The 25,810-nt window shown below is 42.9% G+C and overlaps 1 protein-coding gene across 3 annotated transcripts in view; it reads right to left on the reverse strand.

The window, feature by feature from the left end:
• Positions 1 to 1,140: 1,140 nt before the first annotated feature.
• CNST (consortin, connexin sorting protein) overlaps positions 1,141 to 25,810 on the reverse strand; it is a 112,414-nt gene continuing 87,744 nt past the window's right edge. Inside the window, exons 9-11 of one of the 3 annotated variants that reach the window (XM_045796311.2) lie at positions 18,138 to 19,021; positions 7,910 to 8,045; positions 1,141 to 3,793 (exon numbers count right to left, since the gene is read on the reverse strand). In XM_045796311.2, the coding sequence (XP_045652267.1) occupies positions 3,588 to 3,793; positions 7,910 to 8,045; positions 18,138 to 19,021 (1,226 nt within the window). In that variant the 3' untranslated portion in view covers positions 1,141 to 3,587. The other 2 variants (XM_045796324.2, XM_087859545.1) reach the window with 2 other exon arrangements.

The raw sequence follows: 25,810 nt of genomic DNA on the forward strand, positions 1-25,810 counted from the left end.
AATGCTGTATTATCTCTTGTGTATATTATTAGATTGGATCGACTGGTATTCGTTAGGGATTTTGTGTCTAAGTTCATGAGTGATATTGGTCTTTAGCTATCTTTTCTTATTGACCTGTCTGGTTTTGGTCTCAGAGTGATACTGGTCCCATGAAACAAACTGGCAAGTACACTCTCCTTTCTGAGGTGTTCTGATCTCAGGGCAAAGGCAAAAAGCTGAGTTTAGGAGCTACTTCTGTTAGAACCAGGGAGAAGAGATACCTTTTCTCTCAGCACTCTAAACCCAGAGAGAGTTAAACTGTTCTAGAATCCTTCAGGAAATGTTTAACTTATCATAGCTTTTACAGGGCTAGTGCATGGAGCTCGATAAACGTTGATCTTTGAGGTTGTTAAAACAGCAGACAGCACTAGAATTTGTGCCATCAACCCTAGATCACCCTCATTCTTGCCGAGGGCGGAGACAACGTGATGGGATGGAAAGCAGACAGGATTGGGGAGATACAAAGCTGCACTGAGGGATGTGTGTTTTATGATGTAACCATCACATGCATACAGGTGAAAACACTATCTACACTGCACGGGGCAGTATACGAGGGTGTGTTAATATTAATTAAACCCACAGAAATCCACAGGAGTTAGGCAGGTCATGTCAGTGGGAAGACAAAAATCGGTCTCTCTTTGAACAGGGGGTAAATGCCCACAAAGCCAGCCTCTCAGCAAAGCAGCTTAACAATCAAAGGATTTCTTTGTTCTTTCCCCACCTTCCCTTGTTTCCTTCTCAATTCCTGCCCCCTCCGCACCCCGCTGCTCCAGCATGCCCCAATTCACACCTGTCCTTTTGAAACAAGGCCTGCCTTCCAATTTCAAATCCTCTCAGCATAATACACAGATTTATAGCTCAGAGGATTTTGATTTTTAAATCCGAAGCAATGAGTTTTTAGAGTAAATTCCAGTTACTGTGTCAGGCAGACAGGGGAGGGCTTTTATAACCAGAAGAGCTTTTCCGCAGGGACCTCTTAGAGTCCCAAAATAGACGGCCATCTGCATGTGGGGCCAGACCAACCTCTCAAAGCATTTCACTGTCTCTTTGAAGCAGTTTTTCTCAGCACCCCAGGGTTCAAATAAACTCTCTGAGACGCTGTGTTGGTGTCATTTTAAATTACAAGCTTGATCTGTTACCCTCAAATACAGTTTTTAGGGAAGATTAGTTACAAATAGTTGTCAGTACTTTCAAATGGCAGAAAAAATTACATTGTAGTAAAACTGGAATGAATTTTTTATGCGTGAGATAACAATTTCTTTTTATCACCAGATGGATTTACTCCAATTCATGCAATAAATGACTATTACATTTTTTAAAGTTGTCCTAATTTTTTCTAGTTGAGATTTCATGCTTATTTTAAGTCAAGATATCAGTATGCTCCTGAGCTCACCTCACGCTCCCTGGGAAGCGGTGAGGACACACACGGTTTGTCTGACACACAACTGGGCCCCTGAGAACCGGGTATTCTGTCTCAGTCCTTGTGCCCCAGTGTGAGGTCTCCGGTTTCAGGATCGGGTGGCCCTGGTGGCCTTTAGGCAAATGTGATGTCACAGATTTAGGACTTCGATAGTGACCTAAAAGAGGTGAACAGGAGGGAAATTCTGACTTATCTTGACATAAAACTGGCAGAAATCCCCACCACCAAATTCTCGAAACTAGGAATCACGAGGGTTAAACAGAAGAGGTTTGTCTCTGCTGGGGATGCCCCTCACAGCGGACTTGGGTGAATGTCTTTTCTAGAACCATGTGAGAGAGTACCATCAACATTTTACATAGTTTACATACAATCTGAATACAAATCCTTAAAATTTATAATAGAACATTAAAATAATCCTCTAATAAAATCAGCCTTAAGTATAAGGAATCTAAATTTCAGTCTCTCGTACACTTCTAAATAAATATCTTTGATCTATAATCCTTGAAAATATTACAGTTTATGGTGACATGATAGACAAGTCAAACAGTATTATAAGTGGAAATAAAAACATCAACTTAAAAATTAACAGGCCTAAAAATACACTGAACCAAAATTATAGAAAATCAAAACACTAAGTACATAGCAATTAAATACCTAGCATTGGGATGACCGAACGCATGCTCAACAGACTTCCAACTTATATAAAAAGCCCTTTAAAATTCATATAATCTAAATAAATAAACAGAAACACACAGGGAGGTACTGTACCAGCCAGTAACAACTAGAAAGTAAATTTCTCCCTTTCTCTTTCAAACGATCCTAACAAAAAACATGAAATAATGGTCACTTGCTAAAAAACTAGAATTCATGTGTTCTGTTTCTGTTAAAAGGGCTGCCTATGCTATAAAAAGCCAAAGCAAGGCTTTCTAAATGTTAGACCACTGTCCCTCAGAAAAGGAAATGCCACCGAACTGACAGATTGAAACCAAAGTCAGACACCTATTTAAGATATGATTGATTGAATTTTTGCTCAACGGCCCCATAAGAGGTCTAAATCAAGCCCATGATATGAATGTGCATTCAAACGTCTGAATGCGTGATTTTTTAATACTGGATTATACATGGTGATTTAATTTAATTTGCCAAAGTGGGAGTTTATTCTACATAAGACCAAAATTAAAACATCTAGAGCAGGAGCTAGTATCTTCTTGATCTTTGTATTCTGGTTCTTAGCTTCTCAGAACCTAGTAACAGGTGCTCACCTCCTGAGAAGTGAGGCCAGCTCTCATCATTCCTCAGGAAGCACTGAATCCACCATGAAGCTGGGAGACTGAGACTTAGAGGGAGCTCTTTAGGTTTTCCTCTTTACCTCTAGGCCTGTGATTAATTTCGGGCTAGTTAATCGAATTAATTGTCACAGATCTATCACAGTGTCTGATTTTAGGGCCGAGATTTCTAGCACTCATTTGTTCCACAGTTAAGCCTTCCTTTTGTGCCCATACATCTATAGTCACAAATAAAGATCATCTTTGTTGTTCCGCGTCGGGTATTCGCTTAGGATAACCGTCTGAAACAGACACGCACGCGGGCACACGCACACACACAATCGTTTCGCAGATGAAGAAAGGAATCTGGAAATAATGCACAAAGCCTAAATTACACAGCTTCCAAGATTAACTAAAAAAAAGACAATGAAACCGTAAGGTAACTCCTTCTGATTATACACAAACTTATTGCGTGATGGCTGGAAGCAATGTCTTTGGACCAACGAATGTAAACCAAGTGTCCTTTAACCATTAGCTTGACAGGGCAGCTAAAAATGGTGGGGCTCCACCAGTGCCCTCGAGATTCTGCTGGGCGAAGCTCGCTACACTAGGAAGCAGCACAGAGGGGGTGGACGTGCTCTCCAAAGACCATTCCTTCCATCCACGATACTCAGATCGACATGTGCCTCTGGGTTATTCTGAGAGCTCCTCTGGATTACCATTTAAAGCTGCCGTTTCTGGAAGTCCAGGGCTCCTCACCGGGGGGAGGGGACGCATGTTACAGAACTCCGAAAATAAAAGCTGTTTAGAAAGGTTCACTCTTTGATTCTCACTGCCAGCATGCCTATGCCTCCTGAGTGCTGCTAGGAGAGGTAGATCCAGTGTTTCAGTTCCGCCATTCCCTGCAGTAACTTAGTGTAATAGAAGTCCACGTTGTCCGCAAAGTCCGTACAAACTGGCGACTCCATGTCACCAAAAGTGCAGTACAATGCAGTTCCTCCAACACTCAGGAAAACCGTTGCTATGCACAGCAAGACCAGTAAAATACAGGAACCACCTCCAACTTCATCTGCAGACATGAGAACAGACTAAGGTTAAACTGATGCAACACGGAAATCCCAGTGTCTGCTGTCTTCTTGCTGATCATGGTAAGTAGACGTTTCTAGTTAACCTGAGTCCTCCAGGGGCGGAGTCACTGACGGAAAGCTAGTGCATGTGAGGACTGCACAGGACCCACCTGCTAGTCACCACAGACACACGCCTGTCAGTCACCAGACACATGCCTGTCAGTTACCCCAGACATACGCCTGTCAGTCACCATAGACACATGCCTGTCACCAGACACACGCCTGTCAGTTACCACAGACACACGCCTGTCAGTCACCAGACACATGCCTGTTAGTCACCACAGACACACACCTGTCAGTTACCACAGACACACGCCTGTCAGTCACCAGACACACATGCCTGTCAGTCACCACAGACACATGCCTGTCACCAGACACATGCCAGTTACCACAGACACATGCCAGTCAGTTACCACAACACACACCTGTTAGTCACCATACACATCTGTCAGTTAGTTACCACAGACATACACCTGTCAGTTAGTTACCACACACACCTGTCAGTCACCACAGACACACGCCTGTCACCACAGACACACGCCAGTTACCCCAGACATAGGCCTGTCAGTCACCAGACACACACCTGTCAGTCACAACAGACACACACACCTGTGGAGCCTGTCAATGCTAAAATGAAAACTAGCTCATTTATACAACGAATATAATTGATTCCATTAGAAAAGAAAAGAAGGGCAGTGCTTCTCTGATGTGCTCATAGCCTTATTTTAGGGTACAAATTACAATCTCAGTATTACCATATCTTTGCAGTTCACATCATGAGCTTACCTTAAAGCAAGGTCAATTTGATATTAAACAATAAAAAAATGTCTTCGGGTGGGATCACTCTTGCATCTTATTCAATTTTACTCTTTTTTTTTTTTCCTAATCTTATTTATTTGAGAAAGAGAGAGAGTGCAAGTAGGGGGAATGGCAGGCAGAGGGAGAAGCAGACTCCCCACTGAGCAGAGAGCCCAGTGTGGGACTTGATCCCAGGACGCTGAGATCATGACCTGAGCCGAAGGCAGACCATAAACTGACTGAGCCACCCAGGTGCCATTACTCAATTTTACTCTTATCATTTAATGGAACAGCAATGTTCTAGCTAGTATAGTGATTTCTTTATATTTTGCTTAATAATGGGCAGGTCTGTTTTTAATAAAAATGTCAGTATCACTCTGTCTATATTAAGAAAATAGCTATTCTTTTGTTGGAAAGCCTTAATGATCATTCATAATTAAAGAATTTTAAAATTTGGAAAAAGACTAAAAAGTTTTATGATCAGCACTATGAGAAAGTACCAGAACCTTCTTGAAAGGTGATTTGGCAGCATCCACTAAAACTTTAAATTAATGTATCCTCCTGACTGGGACATGTTTGAAATCAAGGGAGAGTGGGGGGACAAAGCTGAGACAATAGGTGTAAACCAGGACCGCCTCAGGGCAGCTGGACCCTATCACTTAGTCCAACAAATTCACTTCCAGGAATCAGCCTATAGAATCAGCCCATCACAAACTAGCATATTTACAGGCATGTTCACTGTGACAAAGTCTGTTAGCACAAAAAGTTGAGAATAACTGTTATTCCAGTTATAATGGAACAGTTAAATAATCATGGGACATTCATATAATGAAATAACATGCAATTGTTTAATAGGATGAAGTAAGTTTAATATATTTTCTCATAGGAAGACATCCAAGATCGATGGTTCAATGAAAAAGAAGTGAACCCATTTGTGTTAAAACAAAAACCATGCATGAGTCAGTGTGTATGTACACATGTGCACATATATATACACTATGTTTCTTGAAAATACAGTAAGAAACTTCAGTTAGTACTTGGGGGAAACATTCAAGGGAAGATTGGAAAACTTGACACTGTTTCACTTCATTTTTTTTTTTTTAAAGATTTTATTTATTTATTTTAGAGAGAGAGAGAAAGAGACAAAAAGAGAGAGTGTGCACATGTGGTGGGGGGAGGGGTTGAGGGGGAGAGAGAATCCCAAGCAGACTCCCTGCTGAACGCAGAGCCGGACGCAGGGCTCCATTTCATGACCCCGAGATCACGATCTGAGCCAAAACCAAGAGTCGGACTGCACCACCAAGGTACCCCATCACTGCATGAGCTTTTTCATGATTAGCATATATTCCTTTTATGATAATCCCCCCTACATTTTATAAAACATAATATAAACTATAAAGACTTTATTTGGAAGATTTTACAGGATTATGTGAATATATTCTTCCTGTAAAAATTTAAACACAAAGACATCTAAGAATCTAGGGACTCTCTGTTTTTCTCCTACTCCCCTCTCACCTAGGGGCAAAAACACTCTAGTGTGTAACCTTCCAGATCAAACACACAGGTTTCAGGATTCTTATATAAATAGGATTATGTAGGGATGCCTGGGTGGCTCAGTCGGTTAAGCATCTGCCTCAGGTTGTGATCTCAGGCTCCTGGGATTGAGCCCCAAGTTGGGCTCCCAGCTCAGCAGGGAGTCTGCTTCTGCCTCCCCCTCTGCTCCTCCCCCTGCTTATGCTCTCTCTCTCTCTAATAAATAAATAAAAATCTTTTTTTTTTAAAAGATTTTTATTTATTTATTCGACAGAGATAGAGACAGCCAGCGAGAGAGGGAACACAAGCAGGGGGAGTGGGAGAGGAAGAAGCAGGCTCCCAGCAGAGGAGCCTGATGTGGGGCTCGATCCCATAACGCCGGGATCACGCCCTGAGCCGAAGGCAGACGCTTAAGCGCTGTGCCACCCAGGCGCCCCAATAAATAAAAATCTTTAAAAAAAAAACCCTTAAAAATAGGATTATGTAATTATATTGTTCTATGATTTACAAATTTATAGTTTAATAAATTTTAATAATCAATAGGTTTGATAATTTACATGTATATTTGCAGATATATTTTTCTACAAATGAATAAACATAATATCATTACTGTATCTCTCGGGGTTTTTTGCTTTTTTGGTCAGTTCAGTTTTTTTCACCCTCTTCTGTTTTTTTGGCATCATGCACTCCCACCCCCTCATCTATGTTAACCAGGTAGTGCGTGAAGTTTCCCACGTTTTTCTTCATAATCACACATTTCAATGTGAATATTTAAACACAGTTTATTTTAAAACATCTGTCTTGTTTGTTTTATCGACAGGCATTGAAACTGTTCGGAGCTGTGTGGCCAAAGCCGGAGGCAGGTGGCAGCCGAGCAGAAACTAAGTGACCGGGCTAAGATGTGATGGCCACGGAGTATGTAGGTGTGTCATCTGTACATCCGGGCTCCTCCCGGTAAGCAATGATTCAGTGCCATTCGTGCAGAGAACACAGCACTCTCTCTGGAGAAGCCTGGTGCAGAGGTAAAAGGACGGATGGGGATCGATCGTTTCCAAGGCTTCTTTATAACCGTAAATTAGAAGCTTTCTACTGGAAAAATTTAGAGACCTCTACCACTGTCACTTTATGTACCTAGAAGGCATAGCTACGTGTTTACTCTGTTATTTTAGCAATGCCATTGTTTTATAAAATCCAGAAGCCCGCTGAAAAGTTCTTGGCTGTATTTCCTCTCACCCTTATTGACTTAGGCCTCAGGTCTCCCTAGCAACCACCGCACACACGGGCCTGGGAGGGAGGGGTCAAAGGCGAGAAAGCAGTGTTACAGCACTTTGTCCCGTAGAGTCTCGAAGAAATCACCAGAGAGAATATCCTCGTAATTCAGAAATATTTCTCAGACCTACAAAGGAGGAGTATTAATGGCCACTTAAAAAAAAAAAGTATTAAAAGTATTAAGACATTGAAATGAGCTCTGAGCAGGCTGTCGGTGAGACAGGGAGGCCAGGAGCTGAAGTTTACCACTTTCTCACTTCTTTGAACAAAATGCACAGGAATAACAGAAGAGCTGATGACCGTTTGATTCTACGTGTTTCTTCACAGAATATAATAAAGCAACAAAGTACACATGTCCTTTTACCAACCCTATTACCAAATACGCTCCCGGGTCTGGACCCTCTCTCGGCCGACACCAAGAAGCAGCTCGGTGCTAGACGGGCCCCCGGGTGCTTTACCTTGATCCAAGTCATCGTCTATCTCCTGGAACCTCACTCTTCGTTTCGATGGTTTCTGCTGCATCTGGGCAGGATGGTCTCCTACACCCTCATTCCTCTTCTTTAATATAGAGACCAGTCCTTCCGCAGGGACAACCTGTCGGAGATATTCACACAAACAGTAAAAAAGACCAATTCTACTCAATAGGCACTTGAATTTCTATTATAGGTTTATCCAACTTCTACAGAAAAAAAACCCATCACAATCAATCATCAGAATTGTTCCAACAGATAATATTTTGACTTTATGCAGATGACCGCCAAATACCCACATCTGAAACTTGAGCGGCTCTCCCACAGCCCAGAGCCGACTCTGGGGCTCTGGGTCTGACGCAGCGCGCAGGGACTGGAAACCAGGCCCTCTGTACCCACCCGGCTCTCGTCTCCACGTCCCTGGAGGGCGCCTGTAACATGATCACTCACGGCCCCACTCTGCTTAATCATGAGTGCTGGCTTTTGCTGTATAACAGAGGCTAATGGTCCGCCACTTCTTTTTCCATTCACCAGCAATTTTTAAGAAATGAGCATGTGAGACGCAAAATATGTTTGATGCTATGAACTCAAGAAGCCGAGATGGAGAGTCGCGTGCTCTACCGACTGCGCCAGCCAGGCGCCCCCGATGCCAGCTCTTAACATCAAAATGGGCAGTAAGCTCAGTTCCTTTGAGACACTACGTATTTATGAAATTCTGCTCTACTGCTCAAAATATTTTAAGGACTTCTCTTCTGGAATATCTCAGAGCCAGTTTCCTAGGGATATGTTACTTTGTAACACACAGAGGTTGGCAAACTATGGGCAGTAGGCCAAAGCCCCCTTGCCTACTCTTTGTAAATAACATTTAATCGGAACACAGCCAGGCCCACTCATCCACATACCCTGTAGGGCTGTTACAACCGCAGAAATGAGTAGCCCCAGCAGACCCTAAAGTCTAACATGTTTACTATTTGGCACTTCGGAGAAAGAGTTGGCTAAAATCTCCTGTCCCCACCTCCACCCCTTTCTATGCTGCCTCGGCCCCACCCCTTATTTAGCAATAAAGACAAAAACAAAAACCCTTGCCATTTAGGAGTTAAGAGACTCCACGGTGTAGGGAGAAGGGGATGAGTTGGTGGAGCCAGACTAGGAAGCAAAAGCCTCACTCCAAGCAGCAGGTTGATTCAAAGTTAACCTGTGAGTCAGCCTGAAGGACTAGCGGTAGGTGATGACATAGGTGGGCATTGTGGGCCTAACATGCAGATGTCAGTGACTTGCTGGGAGCAGGTCACTGGAAGCTCAGGGCTCTGCCTGTGATGTCATTTATCTGATCAATGGCATAAAATACTTAATGCGATTTCCAGCTCCAGCCAGCCATCTCTGATAATGTGCTATGCATAAATATTACTGATCCTGTTAGTTCTTTTTATAACTCAAGGCTTTTAGGGCCAAATGACTCAATATAATCTTCTACTGGGCTTCCCTGAACATGGGTCTATAGAAGCATTATCTCAAAAAAAAAAAAATCAATGTTAGCAATTTATTCTTTTTATAAGAAATGTGTACTTCAGATGATGTCCTTCATTTGAGAAAACTAAAGCACTTCAGTGACATTAAAATGGAAAGTACAAATATGCAAAGGAATAGTCTTTCAAATGTTTCTTTAGAAACCAACAACAAACACCCCCTTTATCCAACATTAAAGAGCCCCTTTCTACGACAGAGTAGAATGATTTTACACGTACCACAGTGAAATGGAGAGGAAAAGAAGTCCTAATAAGTTTCTGAGGAGCAAGAGATGGAAAATGGAAATGACTTTTAATGGCTATATTACTACTAATGATGTATCACTGATATTCTTGTTATTTTTCATAAATGTAGAAAAAAAGGGGGGGAAATTTTCATAGATTATTTTCACTATCTAGTTCTCCATAAAATAAAGTCATACATTTACCTACAGTGAATTCACCTAAAACCATAAGTGTTTTCAAATTGCTTTAACGACTAAGAAAAAAACAATCTTATTAATAATTGTGGGAAGGAAAAAAACAAAAAGAATACGTGTGCAGATGAGCCCCAGAGTGGCGTTCCTGTTTTATATCTTTGTGATATGAATTTTCAATCTGTAAATTCAAGAAACAGACTCAAATCATAAATCAAAAGACAGTGAATGTGAATAAAAGTATGTTGAAGGACTGAGTGAAACTCTGAAGTCATCTGGAAAGACACAGATGTGTTTCTGAGGCTCAGCAGCCGGTGAGAGTGCACCAGCCGGCTGGCCTCATCTGCAGCATCTGGCTCTGGAAGTCATGCAGTTAAGGAATACAAGCCTTCCCAAGTGGCCCCACCTTATTTACTGTGGGTCGTGACGAACTTTGGCAAGTTTTTGAAAGAGGGGAGAAATGAGGGTTGTGTGGGAGGGTCAACATTCTGTTGTGACACCCTCCCCCACCCAACCCTTAATTCTTGTCTAGAAATCTAACCACACCTTATGCTTTTTCCTTTTCGTCTCCCACCAAAAACCGCTTGTTTCAGCAGGTGCACCCCAGTGTGAAGTGAGGGTGTGTGCTCTTTTCTCTCCTTTCAGTCGTGTTCAGGGACCTCCCGTGTTCAGGGACCTCCTCCAGGGACCTTTCTTTTCTCAGGGTCCTGCGTCCTATAGTCTATAGACATAGAACAAGGGGTGGAGGGACCAACTTCAGGCACCGGAGACGCGGGCCGAGGGGGAAACTCTTAGAAGACAAGTGGGTGTGCTCCTCTCTGTTTTGGCAAGGGTTTTGGGCAGGGGTCTTAGGACCTACCCCCAGCACAGAAATTCTACCTACCACATCAAGGCAATCAAATATAAAAAGTTTAAGAAATAACTTTGGCAGAGTTTTCCCTGATTCTGTGGTAGAAACGCAAGTAAGCCAAAGCAAGGTCAGGGTGTTTAGTTTGCGGTCTCACTCAAAAGACTGCCAAGTGTTTTTAAGTAAGTAGAGAAGATGATTTAGGACACATGGAAACGTGTCTTCTCCAAACTACTCTAAAAAAATTTTCAATGCCCCTTTTCCTCCTTTTTACCATAATGTCAGCATTAAAAGGTTAATTTTTAAATCTCAAAACAATAAAGCTTTTAAAAACCAATAAAATTTTTAAATTTAGTTTCCCACTTCAATTACCAAGTTTCTTTCCTATCCAAACAAGATATAACAGCCCTTCCACTGAGAACAAAAAGAACGTCTAAGCTGTAATTAATGTAATTGTCGCTGGTGGTACTCCATGAATAAGTAAAGAATTAAAAACAAAAGCAAAACAGAACATCCATCCGGCCCAGTCCTGTACATTTGCAAATAAACAGATCTACTGCGCATCCCCTCAAATATCAATGATCATCTTAAGTAGCGTTTTAAGAATTAACTGGTCATAAAAAACAAGACTATGTTACAACTTTACTGGCACACAGTAAATCCTAATGTGACAAGGAAAACGTTGAGAGGGGCTTGCTGTTAGAACTGCCCCCGCACAAAATTAAAGGAGAAAGCAGACACACGTAATATTCTTCTAATGATAGAGGCTGGCTCAATCCAGGACATCAAGGCTGGTGAATTTTGACCAGGAACACTGCTGGTTTCTGACTAACTTGAGAATTAACATTCACAAATCATATTCATATAGTGTAAGTAGCTTACACGCCAGTGAGGTCACTCTAGAAGAATGTGTCAAATTTACCACCACTGTTCACTGAAGGAACGCGACGTTCCCTGCCTGCTCCTTTAGATTTGGGCTCCATAGTGAGACCTACAATTTGGCGAACTGGTACACATTTACACAACACGTCATATTGAATCTATCGCACAGACATTATAAGTCCCATTTTACAGAATGAGCCAAGCTCAGGCAGCTAATATAATCTGCTTACGTTTGTCGCACGAGCTACCGGCAGAATTTGAATACAAGCTCATTAAACCTCTTGCCATTTTCTTCATGCGAAGAGATCTTATTTTCTACGACTACGAAAATTTTGCTTAGTGTCGTCTGTTATATGTTGCAATTAAAGTGAGATGAACAGAATTTTCAAATAAACCTAAGCAGTTTCTTTTGTCTTTCCAAAGTACTTTATATCTCCTGCAACAAACCCTTACCTTACACATCACCCCAATTAAGAGACACTTCAACTAATGGCTAAATCCACTGATCTAGCGACGTGGGGGAGGAGATGGGGAGATGTAAGGTCTTTTGTGTCATTCCATTAATCTGCAAGTAGATTAATGTCATGACTCCTAACACAGCAAATTAATATTACAAGTCACACCGGAGCAAGAGGAAGCGACTATGGGGAGGAGAGCCACTTTTGGAAAGAACGCGGTGGGGACCTCCGACCCCACAGTGCCACATCTTACAACAGCGCAAAACGGAGAGAGCAAAAAGGAGGAAAAAACAAATAATGCTGAAGTCTGTCAATGCTGAAGTTTTAAAAGATGAGTTTAAAGAGGAAAAAGGTTTAAAAAAAAAATAGGAGTTTTACCAAGTCTCTAAGTTTCTAGATTAGGCACTGCCTCATGTTTTTGCGATTTACTTATCGGGACAACTTTGTAAGTACAAAATAGGGAAAGAAATAAGAATGTCAAGAACCACTCCACTTTTTAACCCCCAGTACACCGTTTAAATAGGTAGACTCCGGAACAAAACACTTGATTTTCCTGCCCTCAGACCTGCAGCTTCACCATATCCACGGCTGCAACCTGAACGGCACACTGGCTACTTCTCACCTCAACTGTGGCAATAACCTGATGGGTCTCCTTGCTTTGGTCCTGCCCCCGTACCTTCTAGTCTCCACAGAGCAGCCAGGAAGCAGATCTGGTCACATCTCCTGCTCAAAACCACGGCTTTCCACCATTGACTGAATGTGATTCCGGTTCCTTACCCTGGTCTGGAGGCCCTTACGGGCCTTGGCTTCAGCCTCTGCGTTCCCCCGAACTCCCTGCTGTTCCCCCACCTTGTTCACTGTGCCCCAGCTGTGCTCACCCTCCCAGTGCATTCCCGCCACCTGGATTAAAAGAGCCCATTCCTCCCCCCACCCCACCAGCTCCATCTCTCTCCATCCCTCACCCTGCTGAGATTTCGGCACAGCCCTTACTGATATCTGAACCTACATTGTTTATTTTTTTAATTTTTATTTAATTTTTAAGTAGGCTCCATGCCTAGTATGGAGCCCAACGTGGGGATTGAACTCACGACTCTGAAATCAAGACCTGAGCAGAGATCAAGTTGGACTCAATCAACTGAGCCACCCAGGTGCCCCTACATTGTTTATTTTTATGTGAATTTATTTCTAGAATATAGTAGGTGCTCAACAAATATGCCAATAAGAAAATGAATACACAGATGAGCAGTTTCCATATAGACAGCACCTCGCTTACACTTAGTTGGATAACACAGGTTTTCCACTTAACATAATCAAAACTAAGTATGTTTTCAAAGGTTGTTTTTCTAAATACACTAGGTTTAAAAGCAAAACAAAAGCCTTGCCCTGTATAGATGACTGTTATTGACAATAACATGTTGGCTTTGTAGAAAATATAAAAATGTATTCAATAGGATCCCCACCCTTAAGGAGTTTGCAATTAGTGTAGAAGACTGTGTGTGCCCTATAAAAACAAGGAAAGAGGGCAGTCCTAAATAGGGCTTAAGGTCAGGCAAGGCACGGGAACCTTCTCGCCCCCCTCTGTCACCCTACAACTAAGTCATTCATTTGCTTCTATGACCTGACTGGCCCCTTTGGGTATCAGTTTGAGACCCCAAATTTAGTGCTAACCTAAGACCATCTGGAGGGGGAGACGAAGGTGATAGGAGGAATGGGAAAACTTACTGAGGAGCTATAGCAAAGGTCCAGGAACGGGCAGTTACGATGTAAATTAAAAGAACGATTACATGGAAAAGAGAAGCTGGGTGCAAGAGACCCAACAGTCAAGAGGCTCACTGAATCACCAATTAGAAAGTTTAGAGGACAGGATGAGAAAGAAAGACAAGATGAGACCATCTGGCACAAGAAAAGGTAGGTCGTCCCTGGATAATCCTGGGGAGGCTCTTCAGACGTGGACACGAGTCCTGGGTCAACCACTGTCCATGAAGCGTCTTCTACGATTGGAAGACTGCATTTCCTCGGCTGTAAGGAAGCGGGACTAGCCTGGCTCCCCTGTACGGAACAGCCACGATCACGGTTCCTAAAGCCCTCCTTTGGGCACGATCCGCAGACCAGGTACCTACAGAATTTCATAAACTGCTGCTTAGCCCTGGCCTCCCATCTTAATCCCGTGTGGACTCCCACAGTGGCCCGTCTTCACGAGACTTCCCCACCCCAGCGATCTAGTCAAGAGATGAAGACTGCACAGCGGGCACTCTGAGGACACAGCTTCTCTGAAGATAAATCCAACAGCAACTCGGGGTCATCAGCATTCTCCCCACCAGAAAGTTTCAGGTTTTGTTTCCTGAGACACATGGACATCTGAAAATACCTAAGTAAATGTTGCCGATATAGAGTGGGGAACACGGTTTGCCCTCTTTCAGATTAAAAACTTTTTAGAGCCCCAAGCAGCAGCAAAGTGGCTTCTTCCCCAGCTATCACATCCCCACAAAGAGATTACACATGTACATATTAATGAAGAAAAATGAGTGGCTTATCTCCGTATGGCGATCATGCTGCTAAAATGTGCTCACGAAGGGCATCTCCTGAATTATCTACTATGATTATTTTCAATGTGAAAGGACAGATTAAGCTTCATAAAATATACCCAATATTCCATGTCATTCATTTAGAAAACAAAACAACTCCCTTAGCCCCACTCCCTCATGGAACAATCTACTACAAGATGAGTGGACTCTAATTACCAGTATGGGGTTGAATCATGACACCACCTTGAATTTGAAGAACATATTTCTTGTCAAGGGTTTGATGCCAGGAACAGCTGAAGAGTTTTTTTTCCTAAAAATTTATTTATTTATTTATTTGAGAGAGAGAGTGTGCAGAGGGAGGGAGGAGGAGTGGGGGGACAAGCAGACTTTGCGCTCCATGTGAAGCCTGTGGCAGGGCTCGACTGCACAATCCTGAGATCATGACCTGAGCCCAGGAGTCAGATGCTCAACCGACCGAGGCACCCAGGTACCTTGGAACAGCTGAAGGGTTTGAAGAGAAGATAACACAACCCTCCCAGGTTCCAGAACCAAGCAAGTCAATTATTTACTGGCATTATCAGGCTCCCTGGGTAAAGGGAGTTTGGGTTCTGACATTAAAATAATCATGTCAGAATATTATGGGTATTGCAATAAAATTTCATCTTTTCCCCAAAACCAGGATAGTTAAATTCAGCCAACCGATAACACTTGGACACCTGTTGGGAATGCAGGCTTTACATACAGAGTGACCCTATCTGAATTTTCAGTCGCTCCATCTGCAAAGTCATGGTACATACAGAAGTTACGTAAAAATTACTGAGGAGGGAACAAAAGAGTGAATCTCTCTACCTTGTGGACACTGCACATGTGATACACTTCTTATGTTAAAAATCTATGAAATGAGCCTAAATGTTTCTGATGCTTTTTAAAAACAGTGCTGGTTATACTTCTTTTGAGAGCGTGTCATGATCTTTTTTACGTAAGAAAGAACATCCGTGCTGCAGACACTAAGCTATCATTCTGCTTAGCAAAGTTGTTCTGGATTTTAAAATGCTCCTCAAGCCCAGAGAAGTTTCATTTACACACGTCTCTGCATCACTGAATTGAATTACTGTGGATGGTTTTAGTTCTCTATGAGAGTTTGCATGAATTGTTTCATCTGATGGGATGAACCTGGGTGTTTCAAGGACACAGCAAACGCTCGCTGGATCGGCAGTGGCTGTCAAGGCCCAGGAGCATCGCAGACAGAGCTGAACAGTGCAGAAGCAGCAACAGAATAAAGGCAGGGAGACCAGCAGGAAGGGAAAACCTGGCAGTGAAAGAACATTCCGCCATAATCACAGAGGTGGGAAGAGTGGGGAGCAGCGAGGAAATCGGTGAGGGGCAGAGCCACTCACAGGAGCAAGGGCAGGGTGGGAAGAGAGACAAGAGGGCTCCCTAGGACATCCCAGCCACGTGGAGAGTATGTCCTGTACCCTCCCCTCGGTCATGGGGACAGTATGCTCTGTACCCTCCCCTCGGCCACGTGAAGAGTATGCCTTGTACCCTCTCTTTGGCCACGTGAAGAGTATGCTCTGTACCCTCCCCTTGGCCACGTGAAGAGTATGCTCTGTACCCTCCCCTTGGCCACGTGAAGAGTATGCTCTGTACCCTCCCCTCGGCCATGCGGACAGTGTGCTCTGTACCCTCTCCTCTATTTAATGTTTTTTAATTTTAAGAAAAAATTGTGGTAAGATACGTCTAACATAAAATTGCAATTGTAACAACTGAGTGGCATGAATTACATTCACAGTGTCGTGCCACCACTACCAGTAATGGCTTCTAAAATTTTCATCCACCCAAACAGAAACTGTACTCATTAAGCACTATGAATCAATTTCAAGAGGAAATTAGGAAGAAAAAAATCATAGTTTATAGAGGGCTGACTTGTAAATGGTAATAAGAATCTGGTTAAAATAAACGAATGAATGAATACTGGATCTAAAGTGCTTTACTATTCTATCCAACTGTGTCAAGACAAAATGAAGACTAGTTGCTGGGGAGCTGACTAGAAGAGGCAATGCGGGATGCCCGTGACCTCACAGCCGATGACGCGCAGGCTCCCACAGGGCTCCACCTTCCCGGGCACTCTGGTGCCCACTTTGCTCGGTTGCTTCTCCAGTTTCTACTTGAAGTTTGTTTTTCTCCCCACAATGATGATGCAGAATTAGAAAACAATGGCTATAGACGGGACATAAAAGCTTACTTGGAACAAACTATAAGATGAAAAACAGGAAGAGTAGCTGGTATCCTAATTTTCAGGGGAGGAAATAGCGACGTGGAGAGGTCAGCAGGAACCTGTAGGGCTGCTAGCTAGTGGGTCCGTATGTGACCTCAGACTAAGACCTCTCTCTTTCCACTGTACGAGGCCACTTTCCCGGGGGGCTACAGTTTGCATATGGCTTTTTTTTTTTTTTTAAGATTTTTATTTATTTTTCTGGGGCGCCTGGGTGGCGCAGTCGTTAGAGCGTCTGCCTTCGGCTCAGGGTGTGATCCCGGCGTGCCGGGATCGAGTCCCACATCGGGCTCCTCTGCTATGAGCCTGCTTCTTCCTCTCCCACTCCCCCTGCTGTGTTCCCTCTCTCGCTGGCTGTCTCTCTGTCACATAAATAAATAAAATCTTTAAAAAAAAAAAAAAAGATTTTTATTTATTTTTCTGAGAGAGAGAGAGAGACAGAGAGCACAAACAGGCAGAAGGGACAGGAAGAGGGAGCCCGCTGAGCAGGGAGCCTGATGTGGGGCTCGATCCCAGGACCCCGGGATCATGACCTGAGCTGAAGGCAGACACTTCACCGACGGAGCCACCCAGGTGCCCCCTTTTTTTCCCTTAATTTAAAAAAACTGTACTATCAAACAAAGAGTGGTCATCTTGATCCTGTCCATTATTTTTTGTTTGTTTTGTCTTCAGCAGCTTCGTTACTGTTTGGAGAAACTCTGGTTTATGCATAATATTTGACTTCACTCAAGCAGTAGGTATGAAGTTTGTTCAAACCTACAGATTATAAATTAATGTTACAAGAAAGAGAAGACTCACAACATACAACTTAATGATTTAAAAATCCACACAGTATCTCTTTGTCTTACTGTATTTTAAAATGTTTCCTTTGCTCTGTTGTACTGTTTTAAGGAATTAAAAATTATTTTAATAATCGTAAGAGTATGTATTATGAGGGAAAAAAAATGAGATTTCCTTACAAGAATGTAACTAATCTTGTCTTGATCATAACTGCCAGAACTGTCAAATAAAAATCACAGCAGTATAAAAAACAGTGTTCATAACACTTACTGTCCCCGGAGGCATGCAATAAAAGTTCTTCAAGTATAAACATCATGATCAAAAGTCATCTTATTCAATGCATGTAAAAAATAAAACTACTAATTTTTAAAAGTTTACATTAAGTAGATTTTCCCCTCATGCTGGAAACCGGAGAAAATTTACAAAAACAGGGCACAATTTAGCAGAGATGTGCTCTTAAAATTTCATTTTACTTTTAATTGCACTTCTGTTAAATCCCACACTTACCTCTGCAATCTCTATCCTTTTTGCTAGATCATCAAGAGAAAGACAGCTCTCGTCGGAAGGCAGATCCTCCTGCAGACTGTAGGAGGCTTCTTCGGGAGAAAGATCTGGAAGGAGGTCTGAGTCTTCCTCCTGGTTGTCTTCACATGACAGGGAGTCTTCAGCATCTTTTAAGCATCCTTCTAACAGGCTGTTCAAATAGTCTTCCGTCTCCTTATTGACTCGCTCGTCCTCGCCCCCCCTGTCCTCGGGGGCCATGCACACTCCTGGATGCACTGCACTTAAGTCAGAGTCCTGATTACTCTCACAAAGTGCCCTCTCAGAGCGCTCTGGCTCGGGCGGCCCCCGTGGTGATTTTCCATCGCTGTCTGGGAGATCAGGTTGCTGCAGCTCATTGAATTCACTGTTCTCAAGTCGGTCTGTGGCCAACGCCTCAGAAGCATCCTTAAGTGGCAGACGGAGTTCCTTTCTTTGAGTCTGGGAACACGGTCCCTTGGAGGTGGGAGCAGGTGCTATGAGGTCAGGGCCAGGTGAGATCAACGGCTCTAGCATGGACTCGCTGGGGGGCGATGCTGCGGGGGCTGCCGCGGGGCCTCCTATTGTGGCCACATCTCGGCAGGCCTCTGTCTGAGGCAGCTGCGAGTGGCTGTCATCGTCACAGGCGTCCTCAGACCGGCTCCCGACCGAGTCCCAGGGCTGGGCGTGGAGCTCCCGCGTGGCCTCGGCGCTGCAGACCGGCTCCTCCGTGTGGCCCTTCCCTGCAGTTACCGGCAGGCTCAGGGGCTCGGCCTGCCTGTCCATCGGGTGACAGCAGGGGCTGCTCTCCTGGGTTCTCTCTTGGCGCTGCCTTTCTTCCCTTGGCTCCGGGCCAAGACAACTTTCACTCTCTGAAGACGAAGAAAAACAAGTTGTTTTAAGGTTCAAAAATAACACTTGCCACAGGAGGGAAGAGAAAGGACATAGGAATTAATACGTGTGACACAACAAAATTCGAAACCTCTCCAGTGGAAACTGCATCTGCTTGGATTAATGGTATCTTTAGAGAGAGGAAATACTCTATTCAGCCAGTAGCCCTGAACAGAAATTGTTCAGAACCTGTTAAGAATATGAACGTGTAATTTAGGCTTCGTTATCGTTGAAAAAGTCATTTTTCAAAGGTTGAAAGATATTTTTCTGACCTTTATTGGCTTTCTATATTTCCTTTCATATTTACTCTCCATTGAAGATAAGATTTATACTGTTATTTTTCTGGATTTTTCAGTTTTAAAGACTACCTGCTGTGGAAGAAGAGGATTAGTTCTCTCAGTTCTTTCTATTCCTTTCCCCCAATGATATATTATTTCCCTTCCTCTAGCCTCCTACTGCAATACAACACAATTCTGGGGTAAACCAATATTCACGCTTACCCTGCTATGGCTTTGAAATTTTATTCATAACTGACCCACACGGTGTACTAGGATACATTTTCCTTTCTCATTTCCACTTTACTTTGCATGCTGTTAACTGTCTCATTCCTTCATTAAAAAAAAAAAATCCTTGCTAGGGCGCCTGGGTGGTTCAGTCAGTTAAGCATCTGCCTTCGGCTCAGGTCATGATCTCAGGGTCCTCGAATCGAGTCCCAAGTTGGGCTCCCTGCTCAGTGGGGAGTCTGCTTCTCCCTCTGCCCTTCCCCCTGCTCGTGATCTCTCACTCTCTAATAAATATTTTTTAAAAAAATCCTTGCCTATGTATCTCCAAACTCTGACAAATATACAACTATAGCATATGTACCAACAGATACCCTAACAGTTTGAAAACATCCTTCTTGGGGCGCCCGGCTGGCTCACTTAGGGAAGCATGTGACCCCTGATCGCAGGGTTGTGAGTTTGTGCCCCATGGTGGGTGTAGAGATTACTTTAAAAATTTTTTAAAAATCTTGAAAAAAACACAAACAACATACCCTTCTTGCACCCCTAAGCGGAGCTGCTCTATAGGCGGGCTACACAGGCCTTGTCCTGGAATTCCCTTCCTGTGATCCCTGGAATTCCCTCTGGTTCTGTGTTGGGAACATTGTTTCTGAATCCCAGGTCTTCCTCTTTGTTTATTCTCTTTCGGATTTTTTTTTTTTTTTTTAAGGTACATGGAATGTAAACTTAAGATTGTTCAGATCTGAAAGTCTTTTCCTTCACCTGACTAAAACTTTGGTTGGGTCGTTTTCCATGTTGGAGATAACATCCTCTCACAGCTTCGAAGGCACTGCTGTACCGTGTCCTGCTTCCGGTAGGGCTTAGAGTCTCTCAACCAATCCGAAAATCAATCCCCATCACCTACATTTGCTTCCTGGAGGATTTAGATTTTCTTTCTATCTGGTGTCCTGAAGCTTCGTCAGGTTTCTCATTCTTTGTGTTGGGTACTTGGTGGGACTTTCAACCTGGACACCCATGACCTTCAATTCTGGGAATTTTCTTGTATTACTTCCCTAATCATTTGTGCCTGTTGCTTTCTGTCTCCTCCCTTCAGAATGCTCGTCTTCGGATTTGGGCCTCATGGACGGATCATCTCTACCTCTTCTGCCACACTGCTCCTCTCTTTGCCTTTGGATTAACTTTCTGGGATGCTGCCTCAATTTTACCCTTGACTCTTCTAATTAATTTTTTAATTTTACTTTTTTTTTTTTTTTGAGAGAGAGAGAGAACGGAGTGAGGGGTGGAAGGGCCAAGGGAGAGAGAAAATCTTAAGCAGGTTTCATGCTCAGCACGGAGCCTGACTTGGGACTCTATCTCATGACCCTGAGATCATGACTTGAGCCTAAATCAAGAGTCAGACGCTCAGCTGACTGAGCCACCCAGGCACCCCATAATTAATTTTTTTATTGTGGCCATTACACCTTTTATCTTCTAAGAACATTTTCTTTCTCTGAATGTTTTTCTTTTTTAAAACAGCTCTGGAATGCGTGAGTGGCTCAGTCGGTTAAGCATCTGCCTTAGGCTCAGGTCAGGATTCCAGGGTCCCAGGATTGAGTCTCACGCCAGGCTCTCTGCTCAGCAGGGAGTCTGCTTCTCCCTCTGCCTCTGCCCCTCCCCCTGCTTGTGCTCTCTCTCTCTCTCTGTCAAATAAATAAATAAAATATTTAAAAATAATAAAAAATAAAGCAGCTCTTTTTTCTTATTTTCATATATACAATATTCTCTCTAACCTGTGACACTGTTCATTTTTTTAAAGTTTTCATCTGTTCTCTCCATTTTATTTCCTTTGAGCTCCTTTGGTTTGACTGACTGGTCTGGTTTCCATCTTTCCTATCTGACGCGTTCTTAAATGAGGCAGCAAGCAGCTCTGTGGGGAAAGGCAAGTCTTCTCCAAGACTGGTCAGTCCTCAGCGTGGGATGAAGAGGGCCTGGGCCATGTGCTGGGAGGCCTTTAACATGAGTATCTGGAGGTTTTATCTCCCGGACGAATAGCCAGTTTCCCAGAGAGGAAGAAAGAGACCAGCTGCCACAGTTCTAGATGCGAGCTGCAGAAAGCAGGCTCAGGCTCTCGCCATTCCGGTGGTAAGATTTTCACTCAATGCTCATTTTCTATATAATATCCTTTCCTTGAGTTGTGCCTGATCCATGTCCACATTTCCTCTAGCTCAGGTGCTCTACGGAGTAAGTGTCAGCCTCCCGCTGGGCAGAAAGGGTTTTTAAACATCTAAGTGTTTCTCGTGTAGTCGTTCGGCCCAACCTCCTGTTGCCAGTCCAACCATGAAAGCTTGACGTTAGAGGTACCTCCACGCTTCCCATTCCCAAACCTTTACAGGTGGGACTCAACATTGTTCCTGTAGACACTTAGCTTTCTACTTTCTCTGGTGCAATAAGCCGGTTGCCACCCATCCACCTGCTTTCCAGACTCCGGAACTTTCTGGATGTTGGATTTGCTGCTGCCTCCTCACTGATTCTGTGGCTGTGGGTTTCTGCCTTTAAGGATGCATTTCTGGGGGCGTCTTGGTGGCTCAGTCAGTTAAGGGCCTGCCTTCGGCTCAGGTCATAATCTCAGGGTCCTGGGATCAAGCCCCACATCGGACTCCCTGCTTGTCAGGGAGACTGCTTCTCCCTCTGCCCCTCCCCCCGCAGTACGCACGCACTCTCTCTCTCATAAATAAAATCTTTAAAAACAAATAAAACCCATAAAAAAAGAATACCTTTCTGACATTTCAGTGGTGTTCTAAGAAAAAATGAAGGTAAATGTTTGATCCGTTCTGATTAATCAAAAATATTTTCTGAATTTTTGAAAAGTATGCATTCGAGTATAAAACTTAATATTGTTAATGTTTCTGTTACTATTAGGACAAATTTCTGTTAATCAGTGCTCCCTGAACCCAGAGATCTAGTGAGTGAGTCTGTTACTCCCTACTGTAGTCACTTAACACCTACTAACAAAAACTCTACTCTGATGAATAAATGGAGTAATGGCTGAGTGCATGACAGATGCTTACTACACAACTGAGTTAGAGAGGGAGTTCTCACAGGAGCAGTTAGGCTTCACCTAAGTTCTACCACATAATCTACAGAAATGTCCGTCTCTGAGTTACTCTTTCAACTCCCATTCCCCCATGAGTTCTCTCTCTTTTTAAAGTTATATTTATTTATTTTTAGTAATCTCTACACTCAACACGGGGCTCGAAGTCACAACCCAGAGATCAAGAGTCATGTGCTCCTCCAACTGAGCCAGCAAGGCGCCCCTCGCATGAGTTCTTGTTACGGTAAAATTCCCCACACAATTCATGATGTAAGACTAAATCATTCCTCAATGAACACGTCTTATACTTTCTGAATATCTCATTAACATTAAGCACAAACACTGGAGTGGTATCAGGACTGAAGAAGAAATCTTCATGGTACACTGAAAAAAAAATACTTTAAGTATGAAATGTTGATAACATACAGCTTCTACAGAGGCGAATTCAAAACTAAAAATGTTCATACCCAGTCATCAGGGAAAAGCAAGTTAAAACCACAATGATATTCATGTCCCCTGAAATGACCAAAATAAAAAAGGCTGACAACAGTAAATGCCAGCAAAGATGTGGAGCAATGGGAATCTTCACACACTGTTTGTGGGTATAAAACTGTACAACTATATGGAGAACAGCCTGACGGTTTCTTCCCTATGACCAGCAATTCCACCCTCAACTCTTTAAACAAGAGAAATGAAAACACAGATCCACAGAAAGACTTCCCAGAAGTTCTAGTCATCCCCTCCCCCACTCATGTTCCCTCTCTCTGTCAAATAAACAAATAAATAAAATCTTTTAAACACTTTTTTTTCAAATTAGAAGTTTTATTCATGATATCCCCAACCTGGAAACAACCCAATGTCTATCAGCAGGTGAACAGATAAACAAGTTGTGGTATAGTCGAAGAGTGGAATACCCCTCTGCAATGAAAAGGAATGAACTAATCACATATGTAACACTGGGTGACTCTGAAAAACAGTACACTGAGAAATTCTATTTATGTTCAATTCCAAAGCAGAGAAAGCTCACCAATAGTAAGAGGAAGCACTGGGTTGCCTGGGCCTGGAGGTGGGACAGACTGATTACAAAGAGAATTGGGAGGAAGATTTTGGCATGATGAAGATGTGCTACATCTCAACTGGAGTAGCAGTTACGTGAGTGTATACGGTTGTCAAAATTTCTCAGATTATACACTTAAAATGGGTATATTTCATTGCATGGAAATTGTCCCTCAATAAAGTTGATTAAGAATGGGAAGGGAGGTGTGCCTGGGTGGTTTAGCTGGTTAAGCGTCTGACTCTTGATTTCAGCTCAGGTCATGATCTCAGGGTCATGAGTTCAAGGCCCTGAGTTGGGCTCCATGCTCAGTGTGGAGCCTGCTTGAGATTCTCTCTCTCTGTCACCCTCTTCCCCTTCCCCTGCTTGCGTGTCCACGCATTCTTTCTCTTTCAAAATAAATAAATATTTTTTAAAAATTAAAAAATTAAAAATGGGAAGGGAAAGAGAAGTATAAAACCCAGATGATGGCTTTCTCAGGGGTGGGGTGAAAGCAGGAGATGGAAGACAGGAACACAAAGATAGTTGTAACAGAACTGACAGGAATTTGGTCTGTAGTTGGGTATTAGGCTTACAGGTCTTCATTTTGTTATCATTTGTTATAATGTTTTATGTAACATATATTATATTTTACATATAAAATATTACCTGATAAAAATTAAGAAAAATATAAGTTAATAAAAACACATGGACTTCAAGGTCAGAAAACTAGCGTCTGGCTTTGAGTTCTAATGAATTCTATTCCTGGAAAAGTCACTTCCTGGAGTTTCTTAAAAATGATTCAGCGTAATTTACATTGGTTGTTAAGAGGAAGAGATGAAATAATATATATAAAGGTGTTCTGAAAATACAAAATGCTGTGTAAATTACTTGAAGAGTTATAATGGCAGGTTGATTATAAAATAGTAATGAATAATACATAGAGAACATTAACAGAACAGCATTAGCAGGGGCAGCAATAGCGGGGGAAGGAGGAGGAGGAGAAAAGAGCAGTCAGCATATACTGAGTTCTTCCCTCCTGCCAGGTACCGTTCTGAACTTTTAACATGAAATGACTAGTTTAATCCTCATAAGACTCTCATGAGGTAAGTTCTATTAGTGTCCACATTGGGGAGCTGAGGAAAGAGAAGCCCAGAGAAGTCAGGCAACTTGCCTAAGGTCACGGTGGAGACAGGATTCAAACCAGACCAGTCTTGCTCCAGAAACAATGTCTTTAAGCACTACACAAAAAAAGGGCAAGTTAACGTGATATAGAAGGAGCTTAAGACCAAGGAAGCTGGAGAGAAAGAACAGGGAAAGGAAAGTCTAGATTGAACTACATGTTGGACGTTGTTAAATGAGGAACATGAGGTAAAACAAGAACAATATACTTAATACCAATCATTTAAAGGATTATTTTCATATTTCTCTTTTTCTCACATCTATTCAGAAAATAACCAATCTGAGGAAACTAACTCTGGGAGAGTTGACATTCTTCTTTAAAAGATACTGTTTTATCAGACTCGGCAAGATTTCTCTCCCCAGAATTTACCTTCCTCATAAGATGGTTGTCAGTGAGATGTCTGCATTGGGAAAGGCTTGATGATGCATACAGCTTACTGAGCAGAAGGATGCTGCATTCCGTCAGAAACCAGAAGACCCAGGTTCTGGTTGTGAATCAAAGCACAAGCGAGTGACTTGCACGTGGTAGCTCAGTTTCCTCATCTGCACCCCGCACCTCACAGCAGAGGCCAGGCTAGAAAGCTAGTGCCGAGCCTGAGCCACACGGCAGCCAACGCTCACGGTCAAACCAGTCAGCTGGGCCCTGGAGACACAGCCGCACCCAAACCGCGTGGCTGTTTTGTGAATTTCTCCCTCTTTAAGATCTTTATAGAGCTCATTTTACTATCATTTCCAATATAAAAAGGACTGGAAAAGAAGAGACAGCCCCTGCGGTATATAGCCTAGAGGTTCCTCAAAGAATTAAAAAGAGATTTACCACATGATTCAATAATTCCACTACTGGGCATTTACCCAAAGAAAATGAAAACACTAATTGAAAAGATGTGCACTGCTGTGTTTATCACAGCATTATTTACAACAGCCAAGATATGGAAGCAGCCCGTGTCCATCGACAGAGGAACAGTAAAGAAGATGTGGTGTATAT

This window comes from Ursus americanus, chromosome 2 (assembly GCF_024610735.1).
Source record: "Ursus americanus isolate L20-20 chromosome 2, mUrsAme1.1.p, whole genome shotgun sequence".
Taxonomy (NCBI): domain Eukaryota; kingdom Metazoa; phylum Chordata; class Mammalia; order Carnivora; family Ursidae; genus Ursus; species Ursus americanus.